The sequence below is a fragment of the Leptosomus discolor genome, chromosome 1 (genome assembly GCF_034619465.1).
Source record: "Leptosomus discolor isolate bLepDis1 chromosome 1, bLepDis1.hap2, whole genome shotgun sequence".
In the NCBI taxonomy this organism is placed as follows: Eukaryota; Metazoa; Chordata; class Aves; order Leptosomiformes; family Leptosomidae; genus Leptosomus; species Leptosomus discolor.
The window spans coordinates 44,998,388-45,022,310 of record NC_141391.1 but is presented as its reverse complement, the minus strand read 5'-3'; the positions used below and the strand labels follow the sequence as shown (position 1 = coordinate 45,022,310).

Here is a 23,923-nt window from a genome sequence, read left to right as displayed (position 1 = left end):
AGGTTATAGCTAAATCAAGACGTGCACCTCTCATTCCCACAGTCAGAGGAGCACGCACCGAAAATTCAAGGCATACAGTTGCAAAGAACATCCAAGGAGGGGCATAACAAAACTTGCTAGAGAAAACAGTCAAGGAATACTATCATGGTCCCCTTTGTCTTCTCTGAAGAAGTATCTCCATTGCTCCTACCCGGCTGACTTACTGAACAGTCACACGTACTTTTACAGCCACCTGCTACAGACCCCAGCTTTTACTGAAGGGGCGCACAGCCCACCGCTGCTGCTCGACCCCCTGCAGAGAACGGGGATGCTCCACCCGGAGCCCAGCGCCAGCCGAGCTGCCCGTGGCGAGGGGCGCGGAACCCGCCGGACACCAGCTCACCCGGGCCGCCGCCGCCGCCGCCTCCAAAAGGCAGCACTACCCCCCGCTCCCCACGGCGGAGCAGCTCGGTGGCGGAGACGCCGCACCACCGCCAGACACCCAGCTCTGCGGAAGGCAACAGGCAACTGCCCGACCAGCACCGCCGCACCGGCCCGGGCGCGGGGCAGCCGCCCCAGCCCGCTGATGCCCGCGCACACCAGGGAGGAGAAGGAAAGGCGCCGGCCCCGCCGCCAGCCAAGCACTTACCTCCGCCGCCGGCCGCGGGCCCGCTGGCGCATGCGCGCCTTTCCGCCCTCCCTCAGGCCGGCCGAGGCGGGGCTGCGCGCCGCCATCACCACGGCGACCAAGGGGCCGCCGCGCGCCGCTTCCCGCGCGGCACGTTGGGAGGGGGGGAGGGGGCGGAGCCTTCCCTCCATCCCACCCCATCCTCCTCTTTCCGCTGTGCGCGGCGGGAGGCAGGGCGGCGCGCGCGCCCGCCATGCTGACCTCGCGGACGTTCCTGAAGCGCACGCGGGCGGGCGCCGTGGTGAAGGTGGTGCGCGAGCACTACCTGCGCGAGGACATCCCCTGCGGCGCCGCCGCGTGCCGCCTCTGCCCTCCCCGCCCCGCCGGGCCCGGCCGCGGCCTCCAGGCGCGGCCCAGCGGCGCCGCCAGCAGCCTCTGCCCGGGCCCGCACTACCTCCTGCCCGACACCAACCTCCTCCTCCACCAGGTAAGCGGCCGCCGGAGGCGACTGTGGGAGGGGGCTGCCTCAGCGCAGCCTCCCTCTGGGCCCGGCCGTGGTCCCTGGGAAGCCTTAAAGCCCCCCTTCAGCCTCGGTTAAATCCGTGCGGGTGTGAATTACCCCGCCGGCGTGGGGTTCAGGCTCCGCTCCGGGAGAGGCGCGTTTAGCAGTGCGTTGTCGGGCTTGGGTCTTCCCGTTATTGCTCCGCTGGATCCCTGAGCGGGTCGTCTTTTTCTTTCCCTGCCAGCTACTGAGGCGGCCTCCAGCATCACCGAGCCTAGTCTGTTTTTAGACTATATTCTGGTTCCGTGTTTTGCTGTCTGAACGGCATTTTTGTTTGTTTGTTGTGGTCTGATAAATGGAAAGTCAGGCAAGGAGAGTGAATAGACGCTGAAGCAGTGATCGGGATCTTCAGGTGGTCACCGAATTTTCTTGTCAGCTTGAGTTTTCTTAAATACCTATTCTGTTTTTCAGAGACTGTTGTAGGCTTAGGTTCTTCATACTGTGATGTTGAGTTCAGGTAGTGAGTAGAGGCTGCAAAATCACCCAACGTACAGCTCTGGAAGCCTGGGATGAACTTTACTCTGCAACCCATCACTAATTTTGCAAAGGCTTGAGTCTGGTCAGTGCTGACAGTAGAATTCCAGGCTAGGATGCAGTGAATTCAGAAGCTTGATGTTTGGCCTTTTTTTATATATTACTTTTCAATACATGTGGAAAGTGGAATAGCCCTGTGCAGACACTGGAGACTGGAAGCAGTTAATGAATCCTGACATAGATGACTCTGGAGAGGGGCACAACACTCGTGTGTTTTATCATTTACCCATCCAAATGTTGTAAGGAAGGATTTTCTTCTCAAAACAGCAAGTCAAGGGATGTTTTCCGCCTATTACCTGTGGGCTTTCTCGTATCTGTTGGCAAAGTTTGTATATACATACCATAGAGCACTCTGAGGATGTGCCGGGGTATGCTGCCATGAACTGGAGCGGCAGCACTTAGGGAATCTTGGTAAAGAGCAGGAAAAGGCTTTACCTGTCAACTGGAACGGGATTTCAACAGTAAGACTTGGTCTGGTAGTTCAGCTGGTGCATGGAATAATACTGGATTTCTTGCCCTGGAACATGGCTATGAATCTTTTAGGTCATCTAAACATCAGGTGCAGGGAGGCTTGGTCTGGCATTGCCTTTAATTCTTTTAGCCATGCCCTCTAGAGCCTTATTGCTGTCTGATTTTGGAGATGGGTTTGTACAGCTCCATGCCACAAGCTTAGGAAGTGAAGCTCACATCCTTTTCTTCTGACAGGGAGTGTGGATTTTTGGTGTGCATTTCTCTCTTGCACACCGTGGCTGTCAGGAGTTGGCAAAGAAAGGTGCTAAAATTTTTTTTTAACAAATTTCCTCAAAAAAATTAAGTCTTTGAAAAGGTGAAGAGCAGCTAACAGAATTCCAGCTGATTTGAATCTGTGAAAAATAAAATTGAGGTGCAACAGTGGGATTGTTTTTGGAGAACTTAAGCCTACACGTGCACAGGCATGTCCACGTTAGCTGTGCAACAGTGATCAGGTACTATTGTATGGTTTACGTTGCTCGCAAAGACGTATGCCAGACAGCCTTTAAGTTATGTTGGATTGCTGTTAGGTTGTGTATAGATGTGTTTTGTTTAGAAAACTTGTCATTTACAAGAACCCATGTTACGTAAACAAAATTTCTAGTGCACACCTGACCTTAAATTTGATTGGAGTTCTGCATACATTGGGGCTGAATTTGGTGGAAGTCATAATAAGGCCTTCACTCCAGCAAAATTCAGGTCACGAAGAGGCTGGAAAATCCTATTTGAACTTTTTGCCCACAAGCAGGAGGAAGCAGCTTAATACTGTGCAGTTTCTCAATGGTGAGAGAAAAAGGCAGAAGTAACACTGTTCGTGTTAGCTTTTTACACATGAACCAAACAAGTATTTCAAGTCCTGTTATTGTATAGAATTAAATAGCAATTTTGGTTAATTTTCATTTTATTCCTCAGATTGATATACTTGAAGATCCTGTTATTAAGAATGTCATTGTGCTACAGACAGTCTTACAAGAAGTCAGGAATCGGAGTGCACCAGTATACAAGCGAATTAGGGACGTGATTCAAAACCCTGAAAAACATTTCTATTCTTTCACCAATGAACATCATAGGTAAGGAACAGGGTATAACAAAGTTGTGCTGATGTCAAGTAAGAGACACTGGGAAACAAAGCTAGAATGTGTAGACTGGGGTGCGTAGAACTGTGTACTTCAAAGGAATCCTATTGGGAAATAGTTGCATGTTCCAGGAGCTTTTCTGGTTTATAATTAGTATAGGCATATATATATTATGAAAAGATGATTGAAATATTGAATAAATTTTACAGACAAGACTGTTAACTTGAGCAATGATTTTCCATTTTAGTGTGCCTTTTAAACATATTCCAATACTCTATTAATGTTGCCAGCTCAGTCTGTAGCAGAATTCAAAAATCTGTTAGTCAGTTAGTGACAGAAAACTCTAAGAAATGAAGATGCCATTAATTTTCCTTTATTTGTGCTCACAAATAGTTTGCAGTACTGCGCTATCACAGTTCTAGGCATCTTGAATCTGTAGTTCTAGCAACTTGAATGCAGTCCTTTTCAACTGTCAGTGAGAAAGTTGTGTTAGAAATTAACACTTCCTTCCTATTTTTCTTTACCCTTCTGTCTCCTGACCCTTCAGTGGCCTATAGCTTGTTACACATATTATAAAAATTGGTACAGCAATGGTTCTTTTGCTCTCACAGTCTTGATCTTGTTTGTCTAAAAAATTTTTGTAAGTATGGATAGATGTTAGGATTTGTTTTGTTTTGTTTCCTCCTTTTTTATTTAGAGAAACATACATCGAGCAAAAGCAAGGAGAAAGTGCTAATGACCGCAATGACAGAGCCATTCGGGTAGCAGCGAAATGGTACAATGAACACTTGAAGGAAATAGAGGATGAGGAGAAGATTCAAGTTATCTTTTTAACAAATGACAGAACTAATAAAGAGAAAGCTCTAGAGGAAGGGATAACTGCTTATACATGTAAGTGAAGTCGCACGTATGTTTAATTTATTGCTCAGATAAACAGTCTCGGCAGTCTCTACATAGCTAAATGCTGTGCCTCTCTTCATAAATATTTCTCTGTGTGCTCTTTTGTAGGCGAGGAGTATATAAAAAGCTTGATCGCTAATCCTGATCTTGTAGATCGTCTTGCTTGTGTATCTGATGAAGGGGTATGATTTTATCTTCTTCCTATAAAATAATCATAAATGGTTTGCAGTACATTATTGGTCCCTGTATGTCAGGCTACTAGTATCACTTTAGAATATGAAGACTCTGGACTTTATTACTGTTTTGGCAATGTAACTTTTTGACAAGTGAAAAGAAAAGAGGAAATTTTGCAGCTGTTTTCACTGCTGCTTATATGCCTATTAGTAGGTGTCTGGTTATTTGTAAGGCGCCAGTTGCTTTAGCTAACTGGTGTGAAGATGAGAATAATACAGTTTGTTAAAGAAAGTGTATAAATATTGGAAATAACGAAACAAAATTAAAACTACAGAAGTGTATTGCAAACCACTTAGATCTTTGTTTTGTGTCTGTTATTTGAAAGCTTATGTTAACGTATTGATCAAAAGCATGTTCTATCAAAGCTCTGATTTTTGTGGTCAGTTAAGTTGATGTAAGTGCAGGCTGCAGCCCAAAGATGAGCTACATCCTCTTCTATTTCCTTGTGCTTTGTGTTTATCAGAATCAAGACTTCTATTTTCACACAAGACTTATATAGCTGAAAACTAACACCACCAAAAAATAGGAAGGTTAGTTTCATCAGGGTTAGTTCTAACAGAATAGAGTGGGATATACAAAAGTGGGAAGAAAGTGGAGGGCTCAGCTGATCTCCTCAGCAGTTAGCTGTAGTGTTCATTCAGCTTGAAGTAACTGTCTGACTGCTCCAAAGTTCAGTCACAGTAATGTATTTTCATGATGTTTTGTATAGCCTACAGTATATGCTCACACCGTGTGCCATACTCTTTACTATGTAGTACTATGCTAGTATTTTCTTTGCTAAGTATATGTTTAGTCAGTGTATCAAATCAACATAAAAGCCTGTCACTTGTGCAGTATCTTTTTAAGTAACTAGGCAAACAGGAAAAGAAAAGGAGGTGTTCCTAAAACTGCCATGTTTCTGTGTTCTTTATGCTTCATTAGAAAAATTATTGCTTAGCGGTAGTTTTTCGTTATTGTGCATATTCAAACCTATACATAGTTACAGTTTTGGAGTGTGTTAGCTTGAGTGCCATGTTCCTGAGATGGTTTTGGAATAATAATAAATACAAAAGACTGAAAATTTCCTTTCTTTTTTTTTTCTTTTTTTTTTTTAAAGAAAGAAATAGAAAGTGGAAAAATAATTTTCCCAGAACACATTCCTCTTAGCAAATTGCAGCAAGGAATAAAATCTGGTATTTACCTCCAAGGAACTTACAGGGCAAGCAGAGATAATTATCTTGAAGCTACTGTTTGGGTTCATGGAGATGCTGAAGAAAACAAAGAGGTGAGTTTTTTTGTGTGAACTTTGTGAGTTTTTCATGCTGTGAAATTTAACTAGGCTCAGTAATGACTTAAAATGTAATTCTTTCATGGTGACATATGTTAAAATGGAGCATTATAGTAATTTTTCCTTACTTGTTTTTTCTGAAGTTTTTTCTTTGTTTTCGTTTGTTTATTTACAAGTATATAGACTACTGAAAGCTGACTGCTCTTTTTGAAAAAAGAATAACATGTTTAAAATGGTACTTTGTCCTTTGATAAAGTATTTGGTAAAACAAAGCTGAATCTTTGTTGTTTCAATTGACTTTAATATAATGCTTTTTTTTTTTTTTTTTTAATTGGTTTGAACTATATGATGAAAGACAGAGAAACCCGTTTGTAGGAGGATTTTCAGAAAAGCTGTGGCGAGCCCTTGTGGAGCGCTCCTGCTTTATTTCCCATGCTAGTTTCGTGCCTGGTGATGAGTAGGTAGGCTGTGTCCCTCCAAGCAGTTAACCTGGCTGTCTGCCCACTGGTTTCTCTGTTGGTGCAGTTGTACAGATGCTGTTTCCAAGCAGCAGCATTTGCCTTCTCCCTCCCTATTTGTGGTGGCAGATGGAGGTGTTTCTCTGGCTCTCTCTTTCTTCTATTCCTATTTTCCAGTAGAACGTGGAGTCCCCTAGTCTGCAAAAATAGGATTGTCTCATGATTTTTTTATTTTTTTTTAAGTCTGGGGAAAACAGTTATTTTTATAGAAGCATTGGAGTCAAAATATCATTGGTACTGAAAGAAACCTAGGCAGAGGGGAAAAAAAAAAGTGTCACAAAGATGCCTTAAAATGTTCTTTAGAGTGCAGAGCCTGTTACACATGTATAATCTTCTGTTGTACTGCTTTGATTTGGGTCTTCTGTTGCTATCATTGTGAATATTTACATTTTCATTTTGTTTTCTAAAAAATCCAGATAATTATACAGGGACTGAAACACTTAAACCGAGCAGTTCATGAAGATATTGTAGCTGTGGAGCTGTTGGCAAAAGATGAATGGGTGGCACCATCCTCAGTGGTGTTGCAAGATGATGGCCAGAATGAAGATGACATTGAAAATGAAGAGGAGAAAGAAAACATTGTATGAAATAAACAGGTTTTTACTTAACTCTTACTTTGAGAGAGATGAAATGTGCAGTACTCTGACAGTGTTAGGCTTTAGATATATACTGACTCCTGAAAGCTATTGTGAATTTGGAAATTAGAAAACTTAATTGTAGTTGCATTAAATATGTGATTATGTAGAAGATGGATACTTTTTAATCAGAAATTCTCACATCTCTCTGTTAAACTTAATAAATCCAAAAGTTACTGAGTGGTGAGTCAGGTAATAATACAAAGCTGTATGTTGATGTGCAGATTAGGATTTGCTAGAATAGGAGCAGGTGCTGTATCGCAATGACAGTCAGCTTTTATAGGCAATGCATATGTTTACAGAGTTGTAAAATACTCTAGCTTCTTGTAGTAATTCTGCTTGATGTGTGTGCAGTGTCCCCATGTCTAGCTGGTCCAACAAGTATTTGCATTTCTTTAAAATCATGATCTTCCTGCTGCAGTCCATGAGAATGTTTTTTAATTACTGTGTTTAGAATTGCTGGAGAATTTTCAAGCAATGTAAAAGGATGACTTAAAATTATAATAATAAATTGGAAAAGAAAGTGGAGATAGTTGTGTAGTGAGCAGAGGCAGTGGAACAAGATAGCGTTTCTTCAGTGTCTTTTTCTTTGTTTTTCTGAAACTATGTCCATTTTTTAAAAAAAAGAACACAACAAAGTAGTCATGTCACATATTAAAATACTAAAAATCATGCAAAGCACAGGGAGGCGCAGTTCTGTTTATGAAGTCATAATAGAATTTATGGTATTATAGTGACACATAAGTTGTTACCACTAAGGTTTGAGATACATACTGCAGTCAGACAGGTTGCCATGAGTTCAGTCAGTTTTATGGTTTTAACCCCTTTGTGTTCTACCAGCTGAAGACTTCTGTTAACAAGGACATGCTGAGACCTACAGGAAAAGTAGTGGGCATTATAAAACGAAACTGGCGACCCTTTTGTGGCATGCTTTCCAAATCACAGATCAAAGAGGTAAGGAAAAAAGTTATTGTAAGTGCAGATTTTTTATTTTTTCTTTAATTTGAAATTATTGGTTCCTTTTTCTGGCTGTTAATAGGCAAGGCGCCATTTGTTTACACCAGCTGATCGCAGAATTCCTCGCATTCGAATAGAAACAAGACAAGCAGATACATTGGAAGGACAAAGGATAATTGTTGCTATTGATGGTTGGCCCAGGAATTCCAGGTATCCTAATGTAAGTTTAAATGATTTTTTTCAGATTTTTTTTTTATCTGTCCAGTTTTTGTGTGTTTACTAGGTATGATGTTTTATTTTTGTCTGCAACAGAGTTAAGTAACTTCAGAAAGTGTTGACGTGATTTGTAAGTTCTTTGAATGCCATTCTTGGATGGTGCAAATTAAGGAAGTCAATAAATTATTTAGCTTATTCTTACCCCCAAAACACAAGTATGGGTTATCACACTTAAAAAGCTTGGTCCTTACGTTCTGCAGTGAACATATATGTGCTAACTAAGGTGCTTTATTTAGGCTAACTAGGAACTGCCTATTTTTTAGTCTGGGTCCCTGAAATGTGAACCTTTTGCTGTGGTTTTGCTTCTCTACACACTGATCACCATCCTGGCAAGCAAGTTTTAAACAGGTTGGCCAAATTCAGTCAAATTGCCAGTGGGGCAGAGTTCCAGGAAAGTTTGTTCTTAGAAGTTCTTTATAAATATACAGGAAGATAAAAGAGAAATTGAGGACACTGGCTTAAACTTGTGTTGAATGTTAGGTTTTGAGGAGGCTTCCATTGGCTTGTGTAGGAATGTATAGCTTGTAATGAATGAAAGCACAGCTGTCTCACGTGTGTTTAGAGAAATGGAGGAAACTTGGACGATATGAAAGGCATGTTAAGACAAAGAGCTAGCGGTGTTCCCCAAGGGTCAGTACTGGGTCCAGTCTTCTTATTCAACATATTCATCAATGACCTGGGTTGAAGGGCAGAGTGCACTCTCAGCAAGTTTGCTGGTGATACAAAACTGGGAGGAGCGACTGACATGCCAGAAGGCTGTGCTGCCACTCTGCGAGACCTGGACAGGCTGGAGAGCTGGGCAGAGAGGAACCTAATGAGGTTCAATAAGGGCAGGTGTAGGGTCCTGCACATGGGGAGGGATAACCCCATGCACCAGTACAGGTTGAGGGCTGACCTGCTGGAGAAAAGCTCTGCAGAGAAGGACCCAGGAGTCTGGGTGGACAGCAAGTTGGCCATGAGCCAGAAATGTGCCCTTGTGGCCAAGAATGCCAGTGGTATCCTAGGGTGTATCAAGAAGAGCGTGGCCAGCAGGTTGAGGGAGGTTCTTCTCCCCTCCTACTCTGCCCTGGTGAGGCCACCTCTGGAGTACTGTGTCCAGTTCTGGGCCTCCCTTCTCAAGAGAGACAGGCAACTACTGGAGAGAGTCCAGCAGAGGGCTACTAAGATGATGAGGGGACTGGAGCATCTCTCCTTTCAAGGAAAGGCTGAGAGACCTGGGTCTGTTTAGCCTGGAGAAGAGAAGACTGAGAGGGGACCTTATCAACACTCATAAATACCTAAAGGGTGGGTGTCAAGAGGATGGGGCCAGGCTCTTTTCAGTGGAGCCCAGTGACAGGACAAGAGGCAATGGGCACAAACTGGAGCACAGGAAGTTCTGCCTCAACATGAGGAAAAACTTCACATCAAGGGTGACAGAGCACTGGAACAGGCTGCCCAGGGAGGTTGTGGAATGTCCTTCCCTGGAGATACTCAAAACCCGCCTGGATGCAGTCCTGTGCAACGTGCTGTAGGTGAACCTGCTTTAGCAGGGGGGTTGCACTAGCTGATCTCCAGAGGTCCCTTCCAACCCCTGCCATTCTGTGATTCTGATTTCTGCAGAGGGTGAGATGTGTGAGAAAGGAAGTAGTTAATGTGTTAGGGAGTGGGATGAGTGGCACATCACAAACCCATAGAGAAATTAGACCTAATTAGTTTTGCCACTTGTACAGCAATGGTTTTTTCTTTACTGCAAAACTGAATTGCCACATTTACAATTTTTGGAGTCTTAAATGTGGAGAATTTAGTGCCATTCTAGGAAAAGAGGGGGAAATACAAAGTTCAGACTTACTGAATCAATTAAAATGTTTGAAATTGAATTTCTCTTTTAAAGATGAGAAAGTTAACTGAAGAAGGAAGGATTATTCCATCTGTGTAGCTTAATATACTAACAACCTATGAGATACTTATTTTTGAATAAACGCTATTGCTTGATGTGTGCGTGTGTATATATTTGTATATATGCATATTGTTTCTCAGGGTCATTTTGTAAAGAACTTGGGAAGTGCTGGAGATAAAGAGACTGAGACAGAAGTTCTTCTGCTTGAACATGATGTTCCTCATCAGCCTTTTTCCCAGTGTGTCCTTAGTTTCCTACCAAAAATGCCATGGAGCATTACAGAACAGGTAATACCTTTTAAATTATTGTAGTAATTACTGTGCCTTCTCCTTCAAATCAAACTGTGACATTCTTGGATATCCCAGTGCACCAAAATTAGAGAAGTGTGGTCCAAAACCATTTTGTCTTAGGGTGGACTTTGAACCAGATTTCCTATGGAAACAATGGCTCTGCAAGTGTTTGGATTTTGGCTAAAACCGTGTTTGTTAGGGATGGACGTTTTAAGGTAAAAAAACACTGTAGGTTTCATTAAAAAATACAAATATTTTTAAAAGGTTTTTTGCATATGAGAGAGACTACGGTAGAAATAATTGCAAAATCATCACTAAGAGTTTTTTCATCTTGCTATATAGCTTTGTAGCCATATGTGGCAGCCTGTGTTATCACTAAAATAATGTGCGGAGAGGAGACTTAATATACCCTGCTATAATCCAGTAAAGTAATTGGAGAAGGAGAAATTGGTGTTTGCAGAACTGCTTGTTTTAAATTATGTAAGTGAATTTCAGGTTCTCTCCAGTAGCATAAATGCGGGAAACGGTTCCTTTAGAATGCATAGAAAAATGTTGTCAGGGAGTAATTTGAGCGTGGTGTGGTTTTGCTTGTGTGTGTTGTGTATTTTAATTTCTTTGAGGTGGGCTACTTTTGTTATAATTTATTACCTATTCCAAATTTCATTTGAACACGGAGACTGAAGGAAGGATCTTTGTGTAAATTAGCTGTCTAAAAGTCAGTTATCTGGTCTAAGATAACTACCTGAGATCTTTTTTGTAACCATTGTACAAAGGTAGATAACTTCCAAAGTGTGCAGTTCCTTTCAACTGTCTAGACATCTAAGCCTTAGGAAGCTGAAGTTAGTTGAGAGCAGTCATATCCTAAACAATTTGTCTAGCTGGATATCAGTCAATTTCACTTAAGAAAACCTTGATTCTTGGTCCTGCTAACTCTGAGATCATTAAAAGATTATGGTTTTGTTCTGTTTCTCTTCCTGTTTTCTGTAAAACAGAAAAATTTTCAGTACTTCATAATCTTCTGGTTTAGCTTCTCTGTCACTGTACTTTCTGTGTATCAGTTTTGATCTTAGAAATAACTATTACTGAAAATCTTGTCCTTAAACAAACAAACAAAAAGCACTCTGAAAATACTGGTTGCTTTGGAAAATCTTACGCAAAGTGCCTTTCTCAAATGATCATTTTTACTTTGGTACACAAGATGTTCTTGAAAACAACTTTTTTTTTTTAATTTCAGGATATGAAGTACAGGGAGGACTTAAGGCATCTGTGTGTTTGTAGTGTTGATCCTCCTGGCTGTACAGATATTGATGATGCATTACACTGTAGAGAAGTAGGAAATGGAAATATAGAGGTATTGTTTCTTTTTTCTGTTTTAATCAAGCCAGTCATTTATTTATTCACCTCTTCCTTTATTTTACAAACGGTGCAGTAGTGGTGATAGTAAGTGACATGAGCAAAGCTCCAGATCTGTTGTAAAAGAAATCAATGGTCTTCGCACAGCTGCGAGATGGTGGTAAAGAAAGGGAGGTGATTTGCATTACATCAGTGTCTGAAGTGGGAATTTAATGTCTTCTAAATCCACCCAGCTTTCAGCTCCTTTGGCAAGGGAAATTAACATAGGACTGACTTACTGCTTTAGCAGTATAAACATCTACAGCCATGATAAGGAACTATTGGTAGCAAAAGTGAAGCTACTTCTGTAATACCTAAGGAATGATTATTTTATTAAAAAAAAAAAAAAAGGCATTAAAAAGCTACAGGCTTAACACCAGCTCTCTACCCCCTTATATCTGATTTAGTCAGGTTTTCTTTCTTATAAATGATTTTGTAATTTAATAGCAGAGTGTGCCAAAATCGAGGGTCTAGCAAACAGAAAAACAAAAACAAATTTGCAGTGAGCCTTGAAGAAAATTAAAGAGATTATTTGAGCCCCCAGGAAAGAAAAGTTGCATTGGTAATTAATATAACTTTCCACTAAAGGTATGCATGCCCTTATTTTGCGTAATTGCTGCAACTATGTTTTTTTTAATATCAACATGATAGGTTTTAACTATTTCTGCTACTAAATATAGGAGCTGCTAAGGGAAACTGGGAATGGGTAAACTGTGTTGTAAATAAACACTTGAGAAAGTTTCTTTCGTGTTCAGAACTATTTCTCTTCTGTAAGATGCATATTGTGATGCTTATTTTTTAGGTTGGTGTACATATTGCAGATGTCAGTCATTTTATTCGCCCAGGAAATGCTTTGGATGAGGAGTCAGCAAAAAGAGGAACAACAGTATATCTGTGTGAAAAAGTAATTGTTTTCTGTATAAAAAGCTTTTTGTACAATTAAGCATTTTGATTTTTCATTGCTTTCCTCTTTCAATTCTTGGGAGTAGAGACATTATCTCTAAACTAAGGAAAGCGGAAAAAAAAAAGTAGACTCCTTTGGACTGCCCTTAATTTGCCTCAGACTATCAAAATGAAGGTGCTGTCTGTCATTCGGCCTGCACAGCAAAAGGGAGAAATATTTTTTTCTTTTTAAATCCATTCTCTGTAGAATATCCCTTTCAAATCCTATTTGGAGAATTAATAATGTGTAGTTGTTAAACTGGACTACTGTTCTAACATTGATCTGAAATTGTTGAAGAGGCCTGGTTTTGCCTTTTCTTTTTAACTTGTGATTGCTAAATCTCTACTGTTTCCTATGATTTGTATTGATTACAACTGTACACTTAGTCCTGTTTATTTTAACTTAGTTCTCACAGACCACAACTTCTTTTCAGAAATAACTGTTACTAAAAAACTGATAATTAAAATGGAACTTGGAATTAATTGCCACTAAAGCAGCTTGCTTTTCTTTCAGAAGTCTGAGCTTTCTTAGCAAAAGAAAAAAATAATTATTATTTCTGAGATTTTAGTATATTAAAAATCAGGGAATTAAAGTACATACTTTTAACTACTCATGATTTTTATTCTTTGCTTTGCAGAGGATTGATATGGTTCCTGAGTTACTTAGTTCCAATTTATGCTCCCTGAGATCTAATGTGGACAGGTATATGTATATGATCCATACTTTGATCCTAAAAGAAACTCCAGATGTTTATATGTGCATTTTAACAGATTTTCTGGCCTTCTCCCTCTCAGGCTTGCATTTTCATGTATCTGGGAGATGAACCATAAGGCTGAAATTCTGAAAACCAGATTTACGAAGAGTATTATTAATTCCAAGGTTAGTAACGTGATTATTATACTTCTGAAACAAAACTGGAGACCTTTATATAAAACCAATGATCAACAGACTTGATAATATAATTTCAGTTCTGTTTACTGATTTGCATTTTCTTAGAATTAGAAAATGATGCTTAAATCCTAAAAATAAAGAAAATATTTGGTTCTGCCCTGTTCTTTTAAACCTCTAAGGCCACAATGTTTTTTGTGCAATTACTTTGTTATGGTGTTTCATTTTAAAAGTATAAATGTATTGAGAGATATACAATGACATGGCTGGTATATACCAGCTAGTCATACTTTTCAGTTAAATTCAGTGGACTCTGTAGTGTTTATATCTTTCTGAAAATTAGATTTCTAATATAGGAAATAGATCTGTGATCAGCATAAAAAAGCCACTGTAAATGCCTTGTATTTCTTAATATCTTGTATAGATCTGGCCTGTTTTGTCCATTATTCTTTGGGAATGACATGCATTTAGGTGTTGAATGTCAGCCTTTGTATAAGTGCAAACCAGCTTTGACAGCAAACTGCACTTTCTGCAAGACAGAACTGTGTTTTTCTTTTCAGTTTTCAATTATGTATCATGATGTTTCTTTAACCTCTTCAAGGCCTCTCTTACATATGCTGAAGCACAGATGAGAATTGATTCAGCAACTATGAATGATGATATTACTACCAGCCTACGTGGACTAAACAAATTAGCAAAAATTCTGAAAAAGAGAAGAATTGATAATGGGTAAATGGTTCGGTGTCCCTGTTACTTTTTATTTTCCCCTGTTTTATTTTTCTGACTATTTTTTTTTCTGTCAAACTGTATCATCATCCTCTGTGTCCATTTTTCCAGTGAAAATCTTTTGAAAGAGAAGCATTTTGCCATTTCAATTTGCATAAAAACACCTATCCTCATTTCCCCAAAAATACAAACTTAGGATGTTAACTTTTTCTTCACAAGATCCATTGGTATGGATCTCTTGCAGTCATTATAAAAGCAGAATCAGAGGAGTAGTATTTGAAATTTTAGGAGCTACTGTTGATGTGCATCAGCATCATAATTTCTGCAAATTTGAACATTAATTCCACAATTTTCTTTTCAAGTTCTGCTAAATTTAAATTACGGGTTCATGATAAACCCAGATGTTTGTACAGGCTTGCAACTCAGCTGCTGTGTCTACTTTACTGTAAGTCGTTAGTACCACTTACTGTTTTCCAGAGCCTTGACACTTTCCTCACCAGAAGTTCGTTTCCACATGGACAGTGAAACTCATGATCCTATCGATCTGCAGACAAAGGAGCTCAAGTATGTGTTTTATTTTCCTCAGTTAGCTATTTTGGGACAGGGATGGATTTGAAGACGTGTTTAAGTAGCAACATTTAGTTAACAGTGTACAAAATTCCTATAATAGTGCAGGACAATCATAGAATTACAAAATTATTTGGGCTGGAAAGGGACCTTTGAAGATCAAAGCCTCCTACCATAGACAGGGACATAGAATCACAGAATGGTTTGAGTTCGAAGGGACCTTAAAGATCATCTAGTTCCAAGCCCCCTGCCATGGGCAGGAACACCTTCCACTAGATCAGGTTGCTCAAGGCTCCATCCAGCCTGGCCTTGAATACTGCCAGGGAGGGGGCAGCCACAGCTTCTCTGGGCAAACTGATCTTAGGAAAGAGAATTCCTCTGTATTTTACAGCGCTATTTATGAAGCAGGTTTTCAACTGCAAGGTCCATATATGAACTTAAGTCTTTACTACTGATTTGACGGAGCACGGAGGTCCAAACTCTCTACATACCACTGGCTTCTCTGTGATGTTCTTCTGCTGGTATTAACAAAGGAGAGAAAGTAGAACTTGGACTTAGGGATTACCGAAACCTTAAGAACAACAGAGCAGTTACTGCACATGTGCAGAGTGATACATGCCATCTTACTGAGGAGTTCTAGAAATGGAGTTACTGATTCAATTTCTGAAGATAGATACCTTCATACTACTACTTAGTTTCTGGGCTAAAACGTGCACTTAACTCATGTATACTGTTATGACTTTATGGTGTGCAACATGGTGCTTTTCAACTTCATATGCACAATATTTGAACAGTAGTCCTAGGAAGAAATCAAGAGGCTTATCTTTTGCTCTTTTGGGGCATTTTATAGAGCATTTTTCTTTAATTTGTTAGTTTAGAATATTTTAGGGTTTTTTTTTAATTCTGACTCAGTATTTGAAACTTAATAAATGTTAGGTTTTTAGTCTTAAAAATGTTTGCCTAATTGTATAAATGTTCAAAGCCACTAGTTAATATTATATAATATTGTTAGACTGGTGGAATGTTTCTTCATTAGGCACTCAACGTAAATATATAACTTAATGTTTTTCTAACAATACGAAATATTTTCTGTTGATAGAGAAACAAATTCAATGGTTGAAGAGTTCATGTTGCTGGCCAATGTCTCTGTAGCACAAAAAATTTACGATGAGTTCCCGGAGTTTGCCTTGCTCCGGAAACATCCTGCTCCTCCCCCGTCAAATTATGACATCCTTGTGAAGGCCGCCAAGTCCAAGGCAAGTTTTTTTACCATATTAATTAAGTGAATTAATTGTAAAAAGCTGCGTTTTCTCTCTGGTTGGATACTTAACCAAGAATAAGGGTGGGAAAGCACTATTTTGAAAGTGTATCAGCTACACTTTGAAATTGCTGGTACTTGTAGCGAGATAACTGTACCTCTAGGTCAAAGGAAGAATCTTGTGCTTTTTAAACCCTTTTTTAGGTAAATGAAGCAAATCACTCTAAGTCTTTTGTGTTGTAATTGTGTGCTGTGAATGTTTCTGCTGTCCAAGCCACGTGTGATTTTTTTGAGCCAGTTTTTTGGCTTCCGATCACATATGTTATACGATGTACTTAAAAACTGGTCAGTCACATCAAATAACATGTGTCTCTCAAAGTGAGGAAGTAAGAAAATGCGTCCATATGTGTTCATAGATTCCATCCTCTCCTTAGATCAGCTAGAGGTTAATTTAGCCTGAACCAAGTTGGATTTAATTAACAAGTCTGAAAAATTACTTTTCCAGTTTCAGGATCTTTTATTTGAGCTAAACTTTTAGCTTTCTAGACATTGTGATGTGCATTCATATTTCCTTTCCCTTCAACTTCCCCCCTTCCCTTCTTTTTTTTTTTTTTTTTTTTTTTTTCCTAGGGGCAAGAGAGAAACTCCCAAATTCTGTTAGTGTAAGATTAATAGATGAGTCCAAATGCGGCCCATTTTGTTTTTCAGTGCTATAAAACTGGAATAATAATTTCATTTCTACTCTGAAAATTATTTTTAAAGTATCGTTTTATTTGGAAAGCTAAATTCCTGTGCATAGACAAACATTCTTTTCATAAACCAGAGTGGCTTTTCACTACTCTGACATAGCCATCACTACTAGTTATTGATATGCTCTATTTTTGTTACACTTTTTTTAATAAATATGCAATGAATTTATCATAATACAGGCATAATTTGATCTCTACATCATACTTTTTGTTGTCAGTGGTGTACATGAATGAAGGAACATTCAACTGATCTTGTGATGCAACTTACTTTGTGTGACTTGAAATTGAAAATGCATTATGTATTTTCACACCACCTGAATTTTTATAGGGAACGCTTGCAAACAGGGAACAAAATGTCATACAGTACTAGTTTTACAAATCACTTGTCCCAGTACAAGTTTTAATAATTTTGTGGAGGACCTGCAACAAGGTTGATTACTGCTTACGTTGTGCTTGGATGAGAATCTATGTGACAGAAATACTTCTTTTTTTTTTTTTTAATATCCCTTTTGATTTATTCAATAAAGGGATCGAAAAATCATACCAAAGAAAATAAAAAACTTGTTAATATTAGCATGAAGTGTTTCTTGGTTCTGAATGGATGTCTTCACTGAATTCTGCCCTGGTTTGAGCTAGACAGAACTAGTCTGCCAGCCCAGCACTAACCCATGACAAATTCCTAGACTACTGACTCAGCATTTCATTTTTTGCACAGAGTGCTAGTGATAATGGAGGAGGGGCCTGTTCATGGGTGGATTTTTTTTTTTTTTTTTTTTTTTTTTTTGTAACAGTGGTATTCCATTATGAGGCGTGATACTTGTGCCAGTTGGTGAGATTAGCATGGACGTAGCTGTTACATTTCTGCTTATACTCCGTTAATATTTGCTAGTAACACCTGACCTTTATTTTTTCTTTCCTCCTTCCAGGATTTAGAAATTAAGACAGATTCAGCAAAGGCTTTAGCTGAATCATTAGACAAAGCTGAATCTCCTACGTTCCCTTACCTAAATACACTGTTGCGAATTTTGACCACTCGCTGCATGATGCAAGCTGTTTATTTCTGCTCTGGAATGGATAATGATTTTCATCACTATGGTTTAGCCTCCCCTATTTATACCCACTTTACCTCACCTATTAGAAGGTACTTTTATTTTATGAAAGTTTCAGAAAACAGTAAATGATTTTTTTGTGAAGAAATTATATTTTAAATTGTGGTGTTGTCCATGTAAAACAAAATACTGTTTCTGTTCAGCGTTAGATTTCAATTGAAACAGCAGTGGCTTTACATGGTGATCAGTCTTCCTGTGAACTCCCAGGTTCGCTGTCTGTGACTCCTAAGGTCTAATAAAATGTTTTAAAACACTCATAAAAATAAGAGAAATACATCCCTAATGCATATCTCTGGTATAGAAATGCACTTTGGGATCAGTTAGCATTATATAAGTCGACCAGAGACTGAGGCAGAGTTTGGCCAGTCATTTTTCAGGTAGAAGCTGTGTTTAAATTTTGAGGAGACTGTGTTTTACATATAAAAACATGGCTACTTTGAAACTTGCTGCTGTAGCTGTTGCATTGTAATGAAATAGTACGTCTCGGGGTTTTTTTTCTTTTAACTAAGTAGTATCCAAGTTTTGAGAAATATAATTGCCATCATATTTTGCTCGTTAGAAACATTTCAAGTGAAATCTCTTACGGGTGGTTTAAAATTTCTGTGCGTTTGTGTGGATAATTTATGGAGCTTCTGAGAGTCCTAATAGTAAATTCTGGTTGCTAACAGTTGTTAAAAAGTTTCTGGCTGAAGTTGTAATGAAAGTTATATACCAAGTTCAAGAGTGATTATGCTTTGCAGATCATTGACACTGAAAAACCATTCTACTCTAAATTTGTCTAGTTCATGGGAGAGGGAAGAGGGAGTGGCTTACGCTGCCATGGTAAAACATTCTTTAGTCCAAAAATAAAACTTTGTTTCTTCGCTGTAAACATTCAACAATACAGGCTGTATTGGTAGAATATAATAAAGAATTCATCTTGGAGAACAGTGTAGTTCATTCTGGCTCTGCAGAGTGTATCTTTGGTGAGCAAAGAGAATGATCTTGAATGAATACAGGGAGTTATCAGCAGGCCATCATTATTACAAAAACTTTTTGATCTGTAAGATACATAAAAAGGAAATTACACTCAGAACCTTTTTTTTTACGTGTGTTTTGATATGTCATTGATCATTTAGTCTCACCTTTGCAGGTATGCTGACATTATAGTGCATCGACTTTTGGCAGTGGCCATTGGAGCAGACAGTACTTACCCAGAACTTACAGACAAACATAAACTAGCAGAGATGTGTAAAAATCTCAATTACCGACATAAAATGGCTCAGTATGCCCAAAGAGCGTCTGTTGCATTCCATACACAGGTAAGGAGTTCTGAGATGTGAGGATTAACTACGGACAATGATTGATTTTAAAGGAAGGGAGGGAACATTTGCATTCTGCTTTGTAGGGCCAAACCAAGCAAGCCTGCAAGAATGATTTAAGAATAAGGGCTTCTGCTTTGAGGAGAAGCTTCAACAGTGCGTTGCTGGTTTTGAAAAATTTAGAACAATGGCATCTTGAGGATTCTTTTTATGCTTTTTATAAATATGATGAATGCTTAATACTACAGTAATGTTATAAACAGTTTATGGGATTTATTAAATCTGCTTTCAATATATGGTGTGCAATTATCACTAAGTATAGATTTGCATTTTAATGCTTTTATTTTTTTAAACCAGTATATTTTTAATCCAGAAGAGAGTATTCTACTGTGCTTTATTCTTATTCATGTATTTTACTTTTGTTACAGCTGTTCTTCAAAAGCAAAGGGGTACTGAATGAAGATGCATATATATTATTTGTAAGAAAAAATGCAGTTGTGGTTCTGATTCCCAAGTATGGGTTAGAAGGAACAGTCTTCTTTGAAGAAAAAGGTAAACCAGTGCCAAGACTGGATTACAATGGTGAGGTATGTTTTATAAGGTTTGTTCTTAAATACAAATTTGGGTTTTGATTTTGTAAGGAGCAGAATGACTAAAGTCTATTCTAGCTGGATTTAGAAGGGTAAGAGAGGCTTTTCTACATGCAAGTTTATTAATCTGTAGTAGTAGTGCTGCTACAGTCTTTATAAGTCTTAAAGAGGTTCTGACAGGAATTGGTTTCTGTAATAGCTACTACTATATCTAACTGTCTGAGTAAATACCACAAAAATGTATATACCATATGTTATGACCCATGTATTATGACACACTGAACATTCAGGGCAATAATTTGTGTTCACTTTTATTGACATGTAACATGAATAATTTTCCTACAAAAAAATTATTTGTATAAAAACATAAGACATGGTAAGCAGTGAGTATTGATAGAAATTTTGAATTTTCAGGTACCATCACTTACTGTGGAAGACACAACATTATATGTATTTGATAAAGTTAAAGTGAACATTATGTTAGATGCTTCCAACATCCAACATCAAAAAATTCGGATGGTGCTGGTAGAACCAAAGGTAAGGCACAAGATTTGTGATTCATAGAATCCTACTACCCTTCAGTAATCTTAAAAAATTGGCATACAGTAAAATTGAAATTTAACCCAGAAGAAAAAAATCATTTAGCAGCAGCAGATTGTAGCCATTGCTTTGTATCTACTCTCAATAAAAGACAGGTCTGCTTTCACTGGCTGTTGAAAAGAATAAAGGGCTGTAAATTAAATTTCCCTTCTGGGCCCATGAGGGGTACTTCCACAGATGGGAAAGACGATGTAGTAATATCTTCCGAATTTCATGGTTCTGTAATCAAATCTCCTTTTTGAAAATCTGCCAAAACTAAATAGGATCTTCTTTTTGCTCCAGTAAAATACAGTGTAACTGTCATGGGTGGCTCAGAAGGAAACTGTAATTGCTGGGTGTAAATGTCAGTCCTTTGTTACAACTTCCACAATATAAAAATGCTCTCTTGATAATGTTGTAAGAACTGTAATGTCCTAATAACTGTGTCTCTGGTCTTAAGACTTTTCAATTCTAGCTTCTTAGCGCCTCTGGGACAGTGGGGTTTTCACCTGGTCTCGCACCTCAGGCCTGCTGAGTATTTTCCATGCCATTACAAGATTTCTTTTGTTAAGTTACATGTGACTTTTCTTGGTAAACAGATGGTTGCTGTAATTGAGTATCTGTAATCACGGAGGAAAAAGAAAACCCGAAATACGCAAGAGGTCCTTGTTGTTTTTACAGTCAAACATTATTACTTCTTTTCTTTGAGAAATCATCTGTTTCCAAACACATGTAAATATTCTGATCTTTGAGCTGTTGTATTAGGTTGAGTTGCAGGCAATCCTCATGATTTCAAAAAGTGGGAGTAGATAATTAAATTTGTAGTAGAAAGAAACCTTGCATCCTGCTTTGCATTCACATGCTGAGCTGTCCACTGCTTGACCTCACCACCGAGTGTTTGTCGGAGCTGCTGCAGTATGCATAACTCAGGAATGCTCATGTTTCAATGACTCCGGTCCCTGAGGGACACACTTTTGTTGATCAAAAATGGGCACAAAGTAAGGCTAATGCAAGCTGATAATTTTTTTTTTCTCTCCCTTCCCCTTTCCTTCTACTACTTGTACTAATTTCTGTGAAGGTCCTTGCTCTACAAGGAAGCGTTTGCTATAATTTTAGTTTATACCTTGATACAGGAATGGCCGTACTGGTAATCCAAAGTACTTTGTCATCCTAAACATCAGTTACTAGTCCTCCTTCCTGGTAAGGAACAAGTATAGGAGAATGAGGCACATAGAGCAATCATTCACTTTGTGTCTGTTCAAAGCTTCCAGCAACTTACAACTTAAATACTGTCTTACGCAGAGATACACATCTTTGTGTCTAGTAGATGGAGTCTTGTTCTGTAAATTTGTTTAATCACTACTTTTCCCAGCTTACACTTTTGACTCCCACAGTGTCTTGTAACAGAGTCCCACAGCTCACGATGTATGAAAAAGTACTTAAGCTTTTGTTTGTTTCAAGCCTGATGCCTAATACTCTTACTTGGTGCCATACTGTACTTCCTACACTATGAAAAATAGACTTTTTATTCCTATTTACCATTCCCACGCTACTCAATTCTCTATACTTCTATAATCCGCTATGTTAGCTCCTGCTTTTCCAGAAGCTGTTTCCCATCTTTGATCTTCCTCATCACCTTTATGTTTTTGTAGTTGTGTTATATGATTTTTTCTTTTTGAGCCAGGAGGAATAGAAGCAAATGCATGCTTCTGAATGTGCGTACACCATAGTTCCATACAGGATCACATACATACGGAGATACATACAGCATTTTCTGTGTTCTGTGAACTTCCTCCTTGAAGAATGTCCAGCCTTCCTGGACCCTCTTGCCCTTCAGGGTTGTCTCCCAAGGGACTCTCTTGACCAGTCTCCTGAACAGCCCAAAGTCAGCCCTCCAGAAGTCCATGGCAGTGCTTTTGCTGACTCTCCTCCTAACTTGACCAAGAACTGAGAACTCTATAATTTCATAGTCACTAAGCCCAAGACAGCCTCTGACCACCACATCTCCCAACAGTCCTTCCTCTTTGTAAACAGCAGGTCAAGCAAGGCACCTCCCCTGGTAGGTTCCCTTACCAGCTGTGTCAGGAAGCTCTCTTCCACACACTCCAGGAACCTCCTGGCCTGTTTCCTCTCTGCTGTGTTGTATTTCCAGCAGACATCTGGTAAGTTGAAGTCCCCCACGAGGACAAGGGACAACGATTGAGAGACTTCTGCCAGCCACTTGTAGAATGCCTCATCTGCCTCTTCATCCTAGTTGGGTGGTCTATAACAGACTCCCAGCAGGATATCTGCCTCGTTGGCCTTCCCCCTCATCCTTACCCATAAGCACTCAGCCTTGTCATCACAATTGTTAAGCTCTACACATTCGCAACACTCCCTAACATATAAAGCCACCCCAGTGCCTCTCCTTCCTTGCCTGTCCCTTCTGAAGAGCTTATAGCCATCCATTGCAGCACTCCAGTCATGAAAGTCATCCCACCATGTTTCTGTGATGGCAAACAAGTCACAACTATCCTGCTGCACAACGGCTTCCAGCTCCTCCTCTTTGTTGCCCATGCTGTGTGCATTGGTGTAGATGCACTTGAGCTGAGCTATCGATTTCACCCCCAACATTGACATGTCACCCCTAGGTTCATCACTAGTGGGCCTTGTTTTCTCCCCTTCCCCCTTCAAACCTAGTTTAAAGCCTTCTCGATGAGCCTGGCCAACTTATGGCGAGAATCCTTTTCCCCCTTCGAGAAAGCTGAACTCCGTCTGTCGCCAGTAGGCCCGGTGCCGTGTAAACCTCCCCATGATCATGGGAATTTCATCAGGAGGGGTGCTGCTGCTTGCGTCGCCCTTAGCTTTTCCCAGCTTGTACTTCAGCCGAGTGTTCTAGCTGTGATTGTTAGATGATGGTAGACTCTCTTTTTAGATGACTACTAACAATTTTCTGATGTTGATACACTGTTTGTAAAAGGTCTGTACAATTAAACTCAAGTTTCATCAGAATAGTAGTAGCTAAAATTGAGTTTAAACTGTTCTAATTTTTCTTTCTTCCTGTAGATACTAGGAAATGATGTGCCTGCAACGCTGTCTACAGAGACGAGCAGCAAGAACGAACCAGAGAAAAAGAAAAAGAAGCTACAAAAATAGCTGGATGTAAAAGTTAATGGGAATTCACACATGAACTATTTGTATTTACATATTTTTTCCCCTATGGGTAAAATGCTAGAAATGGATTTTGTTTACTTTTAAATACACATTTTAAAAATTTGTAAAACTTTTTTTAAAAAATACTTTTAATGAATATATGTATGCAGGAGAATGATAGTTAAAAACCATCTATGTCTACACTTTTGTCTTGTGGCTGAAAATAAATGCTTCTGCAAGGTGAAGGAATAGTTGTAGGGTTTTATTTATTTTTTTTTTTTTTTTAACAGCCAGCCAGCCTTAAGGCCATTCCTGAGCCTCACAAAAGTCAGTGAATTCTCTTTAGTACCTCAAACTGAAAGTTACTGGTCTTAAGTGCCACCAGAATTTACTCTTGAAAGATAAATTCTATGGACTTACACCTCCTGATGGGAAAGTTCTCTCTCA

General features: G+C 39.2%; 1 protein-coding gene across 1 annotated transcript; it reads left to right on the top strand.

Moving 5' to 3' along the window:
• Positions 1–860: 860 nt before the first annotated feature.
• DIS3 (DIS3 exosome endoribonuclease and 3'-5' exoribonuclease) lies at positions 861–23,571 on the top strand. The gene is made up of 21 exons (XM_086481993.1): positions 861–1,094; positions 3,126–3,283; positions 3,987–4,180; positions 4,298–4,371; positions 5,520–5,687; positions 6,625–6,789; positions 7,684–7,797; positions 7,883–8,020; positions 10,093–10,239; positions 11,477–11,593; positions 12,437–12,538; positions 13,215–13,279; positions 13,372–13,456; positions 14,067–14,194; positions 14,669–14,755; positions 15,858–16,014; positions 17,692–17,906; positions 19,007–19,175; positions 19,604–19,762; positions 20,180–20,302; positions 23,390–23,571. Exons 1-21 carry the CDS (start codon positions 861–863, stop codon positions 23,477–23,479), a joined length of 2,889 nt encoding a protein of 962 aa, XP_086338119.1. The 3' UTR covers positions 23,480–23,571.
• The last annotated feature ends 352 nt before the right edge of the window (positions 23,572–23,923 follow it).